A 16155-nucleotide genomic window follows, 5' to 3' on the forward strand; every position below is an offset into this window, starting at 1 on the left:
AATGAAGCATTCTCCCACATATTATTATAAAGGCATCAAATAATTTAAGACATCAAATAATATCATACCAATGTTCATTATGAGCTATGTTAACGCCTTGTCTATGCTGATTATTCAGCGTAGATCCAAACAGTGTCCAAAAGAAAACACTTCGGATCTTGATTTGACAAACAAACGAGATTGAAACTTTGAAATAAGATTGCACGCGCGAAGACCAATCTTGGCCGGGCTGCGTCCGCTTAAATAATAGAGAGGTCGCGAAGATTGCCGCTACTCTGAATGGTTTATATGTCACTTGTGGACCTTTCCCGTGTTAGTACATCTCGCGTGACATTTACACCCAATTGTATATTCATTTCATGCAAAATTTGAACACTGTTTCTCGTTTTGGTAGCTGTGCCCCTGTCTATGTATGGACGTTTGGATTTGTTTTGGTTACTAGTATTTACGACAGTTCAGCATGCTGTACATTGGATCTCCTCAATACGATGTCTAGATTTACAGCAATTTTCAAACAGTGTTAATTTGAACAGAAATTATTGTAACACGTATTATTTTTAATAAACAATTGTAATTAATCTTGAACTATTAATTTTACTGGATCTAAATGATGTAGACGGAAAAGTCCATTATACAGAAGATAGACCGGACAAAGTGACCTATAATTATGTATATTTTTGTATGCTACATGTAATAAAGGACTGCTGTGTATGGTTTGTCCCTTAAAATCCGGCTATAACACTACACTATATGAACAATGAATTGATTCGAAAAACAGAAACTCTTTAAAAAATACAGGTTTCCTCACCTTTGCTTAACAATATGAAGCGTCAACTATTATATATCAGGTACAAATCAATTTCCACGCTGCAGAAATCTGAATCCAATTTGTGGGCTGTCCGATTGGAGCGGCGGGCGGCAGATATCACGGGCGAATATCGCTAAACGGCTAAATAATTTAGTAGCAATCTGCGCCCGCGGGCTTCGGCGGACGGAAGCCGCGTGCTGCCGATCGCACGCTCCCATTGCGATGTACTAGTGACTGCTGCTCGCCTAGTACCATTCAGAAGTCATCGTGTAATTTAAGATTAATTAATACTTAAGTTTTATCAGAGTGCTTCTCGGTTTGAGTAACTGCCACTTTTGAAGCTCCTATGCTTATTACAAGATAGATATCAAACGTGAAAACTCGTTCTCAACTTAGCAATTTTTTATGTTTCGCAATATCTTGTCAATGCTTCAGGCGATTGAGGTCACTGGGACCACAGGTTAGTCCCATTTTAAATATACTCGCGTAATAAAGTTGGGCAAATGCCGAATAATGTGAATATACATAATAATATGCTTTTTAATCAGAGATTTTTCAATTTCAACAAAATTTATATGTGGACAGAAATGGAAAGGTGAAAATATCTAAAAAGTCTTCTTCAAAAAAAATTTCAATCATTTAATATTTATAGTAGGTATAAAACTATCCATAGTGTAACTATGATAGTGGAAGTTACTTTCGTAAAAAACTTTACCGGACAATACAGATACGATGCTATTTAATATCAAGTTGCACCGCACAAATAATATCAGAAGTGCTTAAGACCCTATCTATTTGAGAAAAAAAGACAAAAAGATAGAACGATATCATAGTCAATTGTAATTAACTCTGAAAATCTGTTTAATGTAGCGAGCATTCTTCCAAATGATTTTGTTTTACTGCCAAGGAAAAACAGTAGACACGTCCGATTGCGTAAAACGTCAAACTTCGTGTCGCTGTCGTCGCGACATAATGGCGCGTCGCACAAAGCTTTACTTGCACCCAGTCATTAAAATTTCGTTCTACATCTTTTCCATTACGCGACTGCAGACAAAAAATAGCAAAATAAAAAAGGACAACCCCCAAAAACAAAAGTCGGGAACGGAGAGAACAGGAAATAAAGTTAATTAAGAGCGGCGAAATCGACTGAGTTGCGGTGGAAATTGGCCCCTTAAAAAAGAGACATTTGTAGCCGAGCTATTGCGCTTAATTTTTGTGACAAGTGAAACAAAAGAGTTGGCAGGGTGGCCGGAGACGCGGGGGTGCAGGAAGACGGGGGAGGGATTCGGGGGAGATAAGGTTTGGTGTTATCAACGCCGGTTCCGGGCGGCCACTGGCGAGTCGAAGGCGATACCTTTTGTTTTGCTACATTGAGGGATGCGCGCTCGCGTGACGTTATCGCGCCTTTCTTCCACTTGACCTTTCCACTCGTGATAGTAAATTTTATTTCTTAGACAGTTTTGGCTACCTCCGATCCCGACTTACCCAAAGAAATAGTGATAATATCTTAATACTTAGGTTGATGTTTCCTTTTATAATTGAAGGAGCGAAAGAGCATGCAACCCACCTGGTAAGTGGGCACCGCCAACCATGGACAACTGTAACTCGTAATTGTAGAACAGGAATTCTACCTGATGCTGCTCATAAGTAATGAAGATATTTGCTAAGTATATCCGCCGGATACCACAATTTTCACACTGTTTCCATCTAAAAGCAACAACTACTTCATGCTAGAAATAGATATAGCGGTGGTAACCAACTATATTGGCACCATCGACGTTTCAAAATGCGAGTAACGCAGAAACGGCTTAGTTCAGAAAGCCGTTAACTCAATTTACACGGCAACCTTAACAATGCGTGGATATAGAATTGTCGGTGCCTTCGTGGAACATCACTAATTGGATCTTCCTGCACCCTGTCCGCTCAGTTACTGCAAGTGACTTGTGCGATGGATGTACGCTCGTGCGAGCACCTACAAATGTTAAAATCATTATTGGGTACAAGGTTTAACATAATGTTTGCAGTATTCGCCAATACGGCGATTGGCGATTTGCGTATGATTGATGATATGCGTCCAAATGATTGTAAAAACAAATATGTTGTAAATATAAAATACCATTTTTTAATTAGAAAGATTTTACGATACTATTATCGTCTGCGCTTTCTCATGTTCTTAATTTTTAAGGTCCAATATTACAAGTTTTGTTTTTAGAGATATCTAAATTAGCAAATAGTTATTATTCATATAATCATATCAGTGACTGTATACAATTTAATTTGAGCACTATAAGGACTATAAGGACGCTTAAGGATATATGCTTGAGCACTATAAAGAATGTAGAAGTTAATACGTGTTTTTTTCTATACCAATTATTATTTATTTGGATCACTTATAGTTTATTCTTCACCAATCATTTATAAAAAACAAAAGTTGTGATGGTTATATATTTTATTAGTACAAACCAGTAAAATATAGTTACACCAACAGGTTCTGCGTGGGTGACCGCTTCTACCTCTGCGAGAACAAGATCCTCTGCGAATATGACTATGAAGAGCGACTGGTGTTCGCTAATATGGCGTACAACCCACCACCGCTGGCGCACCTCAAGCGGCAGACCACTCATCTGCCCCCTCCTCCGGTAACTAACTTATATAATAGTACAACAAGAGTGGCAGAAGCAACGGTGACCAAAGCCATCCCTTCCTTCCAGCCCATAGTCTTCTTGTCCCGGCTGAGCCTTAGGCTGGCCTCCAAAACCCGGTGAAGCTGTACAGGTCGCTAGGGCCAACAGTAACTACACAAATCGAAAAAAATGGCAGAACACTCTGTGGTTTGACTTCAGCGGCATCGCCACACTTATTTCTGCCTAATTACAACAGTCTTATACGCTGCTGTGTTCTGGTTTAGAGGGTGTGGTAAGAGAGACATACATATCTGAGGCATTCCACCTTAGTCCTCAGGGTTAGTGATACATTTGTGGGCGACCTCAGGTACGAATCTGGGATTTATCACAAATGTCTATGGGCGGCAGTAGCCATTTACCATCATGCTCGTCTGCTACTATTACATTTTAAAAATATAGAGATTATCTAGAATTAAGTGATCATAAATATCTTTAAGTACTCAATTCCAAATAAAATAGGCATTGAATGCAATCGGTTTTGGGCTTGGTTTCAAAATAGACCTCACCTCCTGAGCACTAAATTAGAACGCTTTATTTAAATAAGCTTGTTTTATCTTTTAAACTCACATCAGTATAAACATTGCTGCGATAAATTAATACATTGATATAGGTACGTCCATAGATAAGTATAGATATCTCACCGCCTTGTAATTGAAGGAAGCCATTAAATGGCTTAAACGACTGACAATTCTGTCAGCCATTTAATGGCTGTTATGGCGTAATTTACGCGGAACAATACAAACATGCGCAGGTAAGTGGTGCAAAACCACGAAATAAAAGAAGTGCGGAGAAATAACGTTTCATTCGTAAATGATCTAAAAACTACAATTTTTTAATGTTTTTCAAACACGAAAATAGATGACATGGCAATTTCAACTGTCAAAACTGGTTACAATTTCTTGTTAGGAGAGAGTAATGTTTACTAATCTATGGGTACGTCGCCTAAATTTAAAATTGAAGCGAAAAGGCTAAACCCTAACGCTAAACCCTCTTTATTGGCGTCTACGTCGATTCTCTGAAATCAAATTATGCTCCCATGAGGTTTAATTCCATTCAGGTATTGTAGACACCTCCGGTGTTTTATAATTAGCGCTCTCGGGACAATATTTACTGGTTACCAATAGATATAGGGAATAATATGTATAGAGATTAAGTAGATTTTATTATTTTTGATCGCTATATTGAAAGTCATTAATAGTTACTTTATATTCTTAGTTTCTTCCTCGCCTCAATTTGGGATAGGGAGTGATTGTCCTAAGATAATTAGAAATTTAGTAACTAGTAGGAAAAAAAATGAATGCTTAATTAAAAGCATAACCCTTAAGTTATATTTTTAGGCCACTATACGTCTACTATACATGCATGACATACATAATAAGCTAGAAACTTATTTCTAGCTTGGTGTATGTTATTCTTATTCGCAAGTCATTTAAAATTTAAGCCAATTTCGCTACAATTAACTGTCCAATTTTAGCCTTATAAGATCGGACATGTATCTACATTTGCTTTTAACGTTGACACGTTTGCAGCGCAGAACGAATTTGCTTTAAGCGTAGCAGCTCGTGTTCGTAACCCAAAGAGGTTGATAGTATGAGGGTATTAATAATATAGTATAAGTAATAGTGAGTAAGCTTTATTAATAAGATTACTGATTCCTAACAAAAATAAGGGAACCAGTTTTGATAATTGAAATAGTCACTGTCATCCATTTTCGTGTTTAAAAAATATTTCTACGCACTTTTTCTTCGATTTCGTCATTTTGCACCACTTAACTGCGCATGTCACTCACAAATTAAACCATGACAGCCATTAAATGGCTGACAGAATTGTCAGAATTTGTTAACGTAACCGGGCTTCAACGTTCAGTGGAGATTCATTTAAGAAACATACTAATAGAAAAAAATCCTTTCCAGCAATCCAGCAACGCAATGGGTGCTCTGATGAACGGTTCCAGCCGCGCCGGGGACCTCAACAACAACATGTCGGGCTCCTCAGCCGCTCCGTTCGCCGCTCCCCCGCACCTCAAGCCGCTCGGTCTCTCCGCGTCCAGCTGAGACTACCGCGCCTGAGACGCGGCCCACCCGTACGCCAAGTACCAACACTAAGCGTGACGTCACAATGGCATCCGCGTTAAGTGTCGTGCTGTCACACGGGACTCGTAACTCAATGGCATCGTTATTAAGTGTTGTGTTGCTACATGTGTTTCGTAACTCAATGGCATTCGTGACGTGATATGCAACGTCTACACGGGACTCGTAACTAAATGGCATCCGCGTTAAGTGTCGTGCTGTCACGGGACTCGTAACTCAATGGCATCGTTATTAAGTGTGTTACTGCTACATGTGTTTCGTAACTCAATGGCATTCGTGACGTGTATGCTACGTCTACACGGGACTCGTAACAAAATGGCATTCGCGTTAAGTGTCGTGCGACTGCCATTTCAAATTGGCTTCGTAACTTAATGGCAATCTCGTTAACTGCTGCGTTTCTGCCACATGTGTTTCGTAATTCAATGGCATCAGCGTTAAGTGTCGTGTTATCGCCACATGTGACTTAACTCAAATGGCATTTTTACAGCCACTCGCGATTCGTAATGCCACGTACTCTCATTGGCATTCGTATTAAGTGTTATGTGCATTAAACTCTACGGTGAATAACTTGGACTAGTCGACGCTCTCTATTAACTAGAGTATTTTGAGACTAAAATAAAAAACACGTCTACCTTGCCATTCGTTTTGGTAGCAAGTGACGTGGTTAAACGTGATTGAGTATATAAGTATTTTGTCTAAATGTTTCAATCCATGTTACGTGTTAAACTATCGCTTGATCTAAAGTTATTAGGTTTCGCTACTGAAATGCGATTAAAATGTAACTATAACTGTCGAAATAACTAGGTAAAGTTTTCATATTCGTAACTTAAATCCGCATATAAATGTTCTCTGTATATCTATCCTAAGTGTAAAAAGTCGTACTGATTTTTTTATCCGCACTTTTAGGATTACAATGACAAAGGTAAGTGCAAATATCCAGTCCAAAAAAAAAAATGTATTTAACTAAGGGCTGTTGCTTTCGATTCCTTCTCTATTCAAAATTGAAACTACTTCCATCTATTGGAATTTACCACAGGAATGTTGACTACACGAGTCAATTTTGGATTGAATAGTTTGACATTTTTTAACTGTTTTTGTACATAAGGTAGTTTGACGATTTTCTGTACTTGCGTCATTGTAATCCTAAATTTGTAATATATACTCTACAAAATAGAGTACCTATATATAAATCGAAAAATAACGCGCAAGTCGTACATTGCCATAAGGCTTACATTGGAGGATTAGTCTTTATTGTTAGACCATGTTCCTATGGGAACAACTCATGGTCTCTAGAATTTGGAAAAATATATAAGCTTATAAAAGCTATATAGTAATTGCCACTTAACTTGACACGTAGTTATAATGTATAAAACAAATAACGATATTATTACTTATTATCCTCGAAATGACCTTTTTTCTGGAATTAATTAATTTTATTGGTGTCGTTGTAATTAAACCTTATAACAGCGTTTAATAGATGTAGTATCTACAGCAAAGTAAATGCCAAATCGTACGTATGTAGTGAAAATTCTCATTGTTTGTTATAAAATAAATTTTTACTCTTATGGATATAACTAATAGAATTATTGGTATGTAATCGAATATTTAAATTTTAGTTGTAATCCCGTAAGGTGATCTCATATGGCAATCTTGCTTAGTTAGGATAATGACTGAGGAAAAAAATGGACTGGAGACTTGTTTTTGGATCAAAAAATGTATGGAGAATGTCTTGCAAAAGTAATTCGCTAACCTTCTTCATGCATAAGGTTAGATATGGATCCTTTTACAATTAAGGTTGGAAATATTTGGGATTATGTAAAGCCCTATTATATTATCGAATTGCTGTAGGGTAGATTGTAGAGTGATATCTGGGGTCGATTCACCTGGTATTGTAAAACGATGCATGATGCAAGCGGGGAATTATCCGCAGATATCATACCTACATCCGCGCAGGTAGAGTAATGCTGGCTGTATATTGACTACTATCGCGTGAGCGACAGTTGTGTAGTCGTGTCGCTTAAGCTACTGAGCATCGCTTAATTCGGAGCCGTTCAGAAGTCCAAATTCTTGAGTGACTGAGTGACGTTCTTTATTCTAAAAAAATGTCAACAGTCATTTGTTTAGGCGTCTGTCTACAGACGCATAAGGTACTAAATACTTACCGAGCATATCTGGATAGTCGCGTTAACCACTACTCAGTCGCCACAAGTTGCTCAAACGATAGTAGGCAATGGAAAGTCAGTCTAAATGTAAATATTTAAATATTATCTTCGACTTGATTTTATAAAATGATATGTTAGAGCGAGCAAATTAGCGATCAAATTAATTTTATATTTAATTTTATTTGTACTCGATTGGCTTGGCCAAACTTTTTTTACCGTCGACTTTGTTGTTTCGTTTTGTACCTACGATGTATATTGCTGTTAAGTTTATCATAAACATTGTTGTAATTGTATTATTTATGTAAATAAAATAATTATTGTAAGTAGACGATTGTAACTAATTATTAATAGTAATTATACATTGGTGAATATTAAATATCTTAATATAGTGAAATGTGTAAAATTCATGTTAATTAAAATTTAGTAATTCATGTTTCGAAATAGTTCAAATTAGTTTTTAGTATATTTGAAGTTTCATTGTCTTGTTTCTATTGAGCATTTAATTAGATGAAGTACTATGCATTCCTGTCGACTTAAGGCTTGGAACTCACGGAGAGTTTTTCAGCCGCCGCCACGTTCGGACGCGGATCACAACTTGTATGGAATATAAAAATGTACGTAAAATATATGGTTATTCGCTGCAACGGTGGGCAAACTATATCGATCTCTTTCTTTCCGACTTGCAATCGTGTTCCACAAATTTGCGGGTTGCAGCGTTTCCGTAAGTAAGGCGACAAAGTTACCGCACAAAATTGCGGTAACTTTCATCATACATCAACTGATCCCCGTACGCGCGGAGGCAGCTGAAAATCGCTCCGTGTGTTCTCACTCTAAAATATGTTGTGGTATTATCGCGGGCTATGGACACCGCATTTTATGTAACACGAATGTGTCAGGTTCTCTTTTAACCAATGATATGACCAAAGATGTAGCTCATTAAAGCCTTGTTCAAGATATTTTTTGATTTATTTATTCCAACCCTATAAACACCTAATTAACACTCAAATAATTTGAACTGACATTGTAGGTATTCCTTGTACTAATGATTTTCTTTGCTATTAATGCATATGATTTGTAATTTAAAATTTGTCCGGCTTCACAAATTAGAAACAGACTTACGAATCATTCATAATTATATAGAATTGAATACCATTCAAAATTACTTTTCTTAAATAAAATTCCATTGCCTAATTAATTTCTTCGAATTATAATTGCATTGATGTACCTATAACTTATCAGAAAATAACATAAAATTATTTCATTATTTTTAATATTTTAAAGTATATAGTGCAAGTTATTAAAGCAATAAATTAATTGAAGCTTAATAGTTCAATAATAATAAATCATTGTATACTTATACTCTCTGTCTAACTTATACCCTGTGGACATTTATACTCAGATATTGAGCATTTGACATCAATATTACACAAAGCGAGTCATAACACGGAATACAATACACGGAAAGAAAGAAAATGATGTCATCAGTCGCGGAGGTGAGCGGAAATTTGAAAGGTCGTGGGAGATAGCGAAAACGAACCTCCAATTGATAATATATCGGAGCGGAAAATGTCGTTCACACCACTAGTGAGCCAATCGCGGAAGCAGCTATCTTCTGTTGCATCTATACAGGGGTCATTTATACCTATAATTTACTATGATACGAGAGGGGGTTCTCTAACAATAAAGAAACAAATTAATTAATTTTTCTACCATTATGTCCAGGAACATTGAAATTTATTTATTTATTTATTGCAAAATACACACTCAAATTAGTAAAATATAAGCAATATGTGATGCCCTGAGACGGCGTCGCAAAATACTAGAGGTAGCAGCATTAATTTACATAAGGTTACATTTCCATGATAAATATAGCACAACACACAATTAATATTCATTTTTGAAATAAATTATACATGTCAAAGATTCGTCATTCTATTGAGTTGTAAAATTTATCAATTTCTGCCTAACGTACCTACATTGTCAAATTTCGTTTCTTGTTAGGAAAGAAATTGATAGATATAATTATTAATAAGCCCTTTTTATATCCTAATGCGTTACACGATTCTTTCCATACGACTAGGACATGCATGCAGTATAATCTAGTTCATTTAACTTTTAAAATGATGGGCTGGTTTAAGTCACACACATACACAAAAATATACAGACGATTCCATAGTCGATTATATCAGCTTACTTCGCAATATGCACCGATGCCCTACTGCGGCTTAGTACAAATAACGCATATTCAAATAAAGAGCTTACAAATAAAGGTGTGACGCGAACAAACCTTCACAGCGAGTGTTCTCGACCGTAAACGACACAATGAGGCGAGTGAAAAATAGCACCGGCCGACGCGACGGCCCACAAATCACAACTGTAAAACCGTTCGGCAAAAAATTGAAAATAAAAAAGAAAACAACGTAGGAAGCCGAGCGCACACCACTGATGGCTTCTTGCAATAATTTCCGTTTTCAATGAACGCGTTTTTCTTTTTCTTATCACCGCACGAACTAGGATGGTTGGGAATAAATTGAAATACAAAATTGATTGTTGACTTTTCCCCGGCGCTTTATTACTGTCATAAATAGGAAAGAGATTGAAAATTGCCTACAGACGCTGCCGACGGATCCGAGATTCCGTTATTCATTGATTGATAAGAGTTTTTGTTGTGTATTATTCATTTCCTGCGTGATTCTTCTTGAAAATTTGGATACTTATGATTGGTGATAATTATTTGCAGAGCATGTTTCAATTAGGATAGTTAAAGTTAATTATTGCAAAGATTGAAAAACGCATTTTTAAATTCATGCTCATTTGTAAAATAATGAACATAAGTTTAAGAAATAGTCAATTATTTTTACGAAATAAAAAAAAAATATAATTGAGCTAAGGATCAATATACGAAACTAAATATGAAAAATAAATTTTGTGTTACATCGGTACGCCAACTTCGTCCCATGCTGAAGAAACACCCTGATCTATTTTTCCAATATGCCAAAAGAAGTATAATTTCAATAACAAACATTCAAACTTGGATACTTTATTTCCCTCTACTTTTAGGATAGGTACCTAACTCCGCGCCAATTAGTAGAATTTCTTAAATCACCGAAATATTAATAAGCAGACAGCATTTATAAGTCAGACTTTATCCAGACTATAGATACTCGTAGTTAAAATATATTATACACAAGATAATTGTAGTAGCATATGTTTCATACACATCAACATGTGTAATAGTTTTATTCAATATACAAGTATTTTAATAACAGTTACCAATTTGTTGATTTTCGATATTCGGTATGCAATCTGATATTTAGTTCAAAATTGTAGCAAATCCCTGAAACCAAATGCTGAATGAAACTATGGCTTCGACACACATGTCGATTTCAGCTTCAATTAAAAACGAAGATTTAATTGTTATAACGCTACGTTTATAAAGGTAGAGCTTCTCAAAGTATAGTTTTTTAGTTAAGTGGGGCTAAGTATATCCTGGACTTGATTTAAAATCAAAATTTGGAATCCAAACAAGCGGCTGATTTGTTTCTTACAATAAAAACATGGTCATCAATCACGTTAGTTAATAGATTGGTTATTGTTACTTATTAATATATTTTCTTTAATAAATGAGTTCTAATAATAATTTAAAAGTGTTAGCTGTAATTTAAAAATCAATCAAGGGTACGTTAATTACGTACCTTAACTTAAAGAAACACTGTTTAAAACTAACTACAGAAATATTTAACAACTAGCATTTTAATTATATGTAGATTTTGTTTTTGTATGACTTTAAAATATGAATGAATAATGAAAATATAACTATACTTTAAGGCCAGACTGTGTGAGTGCACTGTTGTGAGTGCTTAACACTGCTATTATAAGACAGAAATAGCAGTGGTGGTGGAGTCTTCAGAGTCGAATTATTACGGGTTTCACCACGTTTTTTAAACTCTTACTTCCATAGTGATAATAAATTAATAACCTGCTTTAATTGCCAATTAATAATTTAAAATGCAGTTAAAATTTTATTACCTAATGACATTCATAAGTAACAAAAATCACAAACGAAACGAGTAAAAATTATAAACCTGGATTTTCGACTTTGTTCTTCATAATTAAACACGCTATTATTTTAACGAGATCTCCCCCATTTACACTTTCTCGGCTGGTCAGGATGAGTTAACGACAGTTGTCAGTTCTTTACCCCCGGGGTTGAGAATCTCCGATGAAAACGACGCCCTTGACCAAATAAACAAGACCCTTGAAAAGATATCGCATGGTATACTTCTAAACAAAATAGAGCCAATACGAAAGCCTTCTAGAATTGGTGCTACGGTCCCCGTAGCTCCTATTTTTCCAGTTTTAATTACTAAAAGTTTTATGAACTGCCTATTTCTTTTTATGAGATTGTTAAATGAATTCTTCTTTTTGTTTGTGAACATTTTGCCACTGTATCAACTGCGAGCGTTTTATGGATCTGTAGGGAATTATCATCAACTCATCCTCATAGACTTATTCTTAATAGGTTGTATAAGTGTACAGCATATAATAAACCTCATAAGTATAGATTATAGTTATAAGCTAATAAGTTGTCCAATTTAAAATGCCGCATTTAAAATGAACAAATATAGCCATGAAATTTTGGTTATTTAGAAAATTACGTTATTGATTTAAAAAGTATTTTCCAATGATGTACAGACTTTAAACGTTAATCTCAGAATTGAGAAATAGTACAGTATCATGGTCTGATAACAAATGATGAAGGATACAAAGCAATGCCAAAGGAACGTAGGAATTAATTAACAAAAACATTTTGAACACCAAAATAAACTTTAAACGCATTATAAAACAAAACGCTGGAAGAAGTATTTAAAAATATTGCCGTTGAATAACCCACAGGCGAATGGCTTCAATGGTACCCATAAACGGTACATTGAATATCGTTCAAGGCATTATTCCGACTATTATCACGTCCGTTCGAATATCATAAAACATTATAAGTTCCCAAAGAAATATTCACGTTGAATTCTCATTAGGGCTGGCCATCTGTTATCGATTAATCGAAGTATAGATCTTTTGGGCCAAAAATCGATTATTTTAATCGATCTCCAGTATAGATCGACTGAGTGAATCGATCTTTCATCCTAGAAAATCGAAAGTCGATCTTTTCGAAGATGTTGAATGTGTTAGACATTTTTTAGCTGACGGATTACGTATTTCAGCGCTAGTTTGGTCCTGATGACCTTTTTTCGCTATTTTAGCCCTTTTTTGCTGAAAAGATCGAAGGTCGGTTTTTGGAGAATCGATTCTTTGGGCTTCGATTTTTTTTGGGAATCGTTTATTGCACTCGATTCGAATAGATTCAAGAATCGATCTTTGTCGGAAAGAATCGCCATCCCTAATTCTCATTCGAATGGAGAGTTCTGTAAGTAAATTTAACTTTAAAATATGCATAACAGTTTTCCGATGCGATCCCCTTTCGGAATTTAAACACACTGAGTCGTATTAAGATACATTTCGATTCCACTGTACTACGGAAGTTTGGAAGAAAATTCACTTAAGATGATATTGCTCGCCGCTTCGCCTTTTAGAATATTTGTTGAAAAATAATGGAGATGGAGTAAGTTATTTATTTAAAAAAAGGACAGATTTTAAACACATGCATAATATTTTATTTCGTGCATCGAATTTGTATTTGTAATGTCAACTTTTTATAGTCTGAATGTGTTTTTTAAAGGTAGTTTTTTTCACAGAAAAACGAGTATGATTTGGTCGGGAAGGTAGCACCGTATTTTTCTAAAGAAAAGCAGTTTTTAGTTCTCGGTAGTTAGATGTGGATGAGAGCCGACTGAGATATGAGGTGACTGTCTTATTCCGCAGAAGTAGCAGCATATCTATGATCGGCTTTAGATATTGCACACCTTATATAAAGTTAGATGTCCATGGGCAGCTGTGACCACTTACTATCAGATTCGGATGCATTAAATGCTTGTTTGCTACATTAAAGATTTCCTAATAAGCCTGCAATTAAATTTAAACAATGTAACCCCAGTGCTGATTTACAACTAATCTTAATTTTGGTTTCAATACCTACTTGAAACATACTTACCTAAGTTAGAATATACTTACCGGAGTTTAAATCTTTTAAGCCTTTTAAACAAATTGGGGGCGGCTTCAAGTTACTTATGAAAATGTAAATTGTCTCCTAACCACCCTATACAGGGATTACTGCACGCCTTGCCTTACAGCAGACGTGTCTATATTAGTCTACGAGTTTTTCGTTATTACCACGCTTTTATTAGCTTGGCCTGTATGTATGTATGTAACGGAATCTTTGAAATCGATTTATACCCACATTAAACGATCCGATTAATTTAAAATTTTGAGCACTTATCAAGAACTGATGACAATATACGATTTTAATAATATTATCCCATTCACCTCATCAGGATCGGCAGAAATCAGGATTAACGAATTTCCTTGTGCGATTTTTGCGTGGTTTTTTAAATTTTTAAACTATAATTAATTTTTGTTGACCTGTGTCGATGTTGGATCGATCATCATACCGCTCTGACAGAGGGTTCCGGGTTAGATCCCGGCTAATAGTGTAAATTATGAAATTAGAATTCTGTTCTTGTCTTGTGTTTCAGTATGTCCATTCCACCCATAAAATTACAAGGTAACAATATTTTACAGATTTTTCACAATTTTCTTTTTTTCTCATATTTAATTGTTATAGTTTTGCAGTTCAGCCCGACAACTCGGCTTAGCCACGCTCTCAAAATAATTGGCTGGATTCAGCCGATACTCCGATATCAAGTGATACAATACCGAATATATAGTTATATTGTATATTCATTGATCCCCTTTGTCATAGATGTACAATTTATGTGCTTTTTTAGCCTAAAATCGAATGCAGTACATGTAGAGGCCGAACTCACGGAACGGCTTTTTATGGTTTCCGCCGCGGACTAGGAGTAGCTTTTTTATAATATATGAGTAGCAGACGAGCATGCAGTCTATCTGATGGTAAATGCCTACTGCCACCCATGGACATGTTTAAGCAACCCCAAATAAGATTAGATATTCCTGTCTGAGATCGGTCACAGATGCGCCGCTACCCCCCAAGGACTAAGCTGGAACGCCTCGGAAAAGTTTGTCTCCGTTACCACACCCTTCAAACCAGAACACAGTGTTCGTGTCCATTTTCAGAGGCAATTACTAATATGCAGGACATGTAAGTGTAGTGAAGACCAGCTCTGTTTTAGTTTGACGTGTGATAAAGCACAAATATGCATTATATCGTAGTGTCTGGTGCTGGAACTCATGTGTTCAAAAGACCTGAATATCTATACTGCAGCTAAGAGATATATGCCCAGCCCAGGTCTTGTTTCTATCTCACAGGGTGTCGCGTGTATTGAAATACGTACGTTACAAAGTCTTCATGTACATTGCACAATTGTAAATATTACGTTACGTTTATACTAAAATTATGTATGAAGTTAAGAGTATTCACATTTCTTATAAGCGAATATTCAAGTAGGAAAATTGTGCAAGTATTCCTTCAATATTGTCTGGAAACTTCATAATGCTATTAGAGCAAACTATGGAGGCGTTAAGCTTGCAACCTAAGTAATAATTAATTCTACTTATTCAAACTTCGACGCTGCGCTTAGTCTTTCTGAACATCTTTTGCTATTTGAGCATCTACTGCCTTCAAGTATAGGAATTATAAAAATATCGAATAAATTAAATATGGATTTCTTTAGTCATGTAAATATTGGTTTTATAGATTTTTTATAAGGTTAGAGAAGGAAAGCAGTGATAGATAGCCTAGTGGTTAAGAAACTCGGCCTCTCGATCGAGGGGTCCGAGGTTCAAATCCCAGGCACGCACCTCTGATTTTTCAACGTTATGTGCGAATTAGAAATTTATTATCACTTGCTAAACGGTGAAGGAAAACATCGTGAGGAAACCTGCATACCAGAGAGATTTATAAAAAAAAAATTCAAAGGTATGTGAAGTCTACCAATACGCTCTTGGCCAGCGCGGTGGACTATGGCCTAATCCTTCTCATTATGAGAGGAGACCCGTGCCCAGCAGTGGGACAGTAATGGGTTGATGAGAGAAGGAAACGATCTTGCAGTCCAAATGATGGTAAGTGGTCGCGGCCGCCCAAGGAGATTTGTGACCAATGCTATTAAAAGATGGGTTGGACGAAAAGATGGGTTATAAACTCTTGAGCGGACTAAGATTATCGCTTCATATGTAAGACAGTTGTTCATAGGTACTTTTTTTATAAAATATATTGCCTATAGACATTTACAACCAACTCAAAAAGAACATATAATAATATCAGTTGTAAACTACAAGATTATCTTTGTAGAGGTAAATTTCAAAATTAAAGTAAATAA

The 16155-nt window shown here is 35.8% G+C and overlaps 1 protein-coding gene across 2 annotated transcripts in view; it reads left to right on the forward strand.

The window, feature by feature from the left end:
* The window catches only part of Bx (LIM domain-containing protein Beadex), a 78467-nt gene extending 69767 nt beyond the window's left edge, over positions 1-8700 (forward strand). The window contains exons 5-7 of one of the 2 annotated variants that reach the window (XR_012103369.1): positions 3297-3447; positions 5406-5609; positions 5755-8700. Coding sequence is in view for 1 of the 2 variants with exons in the window: in XM_073085599.1 (XP_072941700.1) it covers positions 3297-3447; positions 5406-5546 (292 nt within the window). In the remaining variant the exon portion in view is untranslated. Of the gene's footprint in view, positions 1-3296; positions 3448-5405 lie in introns of both variants that reach the window. The other variant, XM_073085599.1, reaches the window with a different exon arrangement.
* The last annotated feature ends 7455 nt before the right edge of the window (positions 8701-16155 follow it).

The sequence above is a fragment of the Epargyreus clarus genome, unplaced genomic scaffold (genome assembly GCF_041222505.1).
Source record: "Epargyreus clarus isolate Ecla_fem2 unplaced genomic scaffold, WU_Ecla_fem_2.2 ptg000023l, whole genome shotgun sequence".
Classification (NCBI taxonomy): Eukaryota; Metazoa; Arthropoda; class Insecta; order Lepidoptera; family Hesperiidae; genus Epargyreus; species Epargyreus clarus.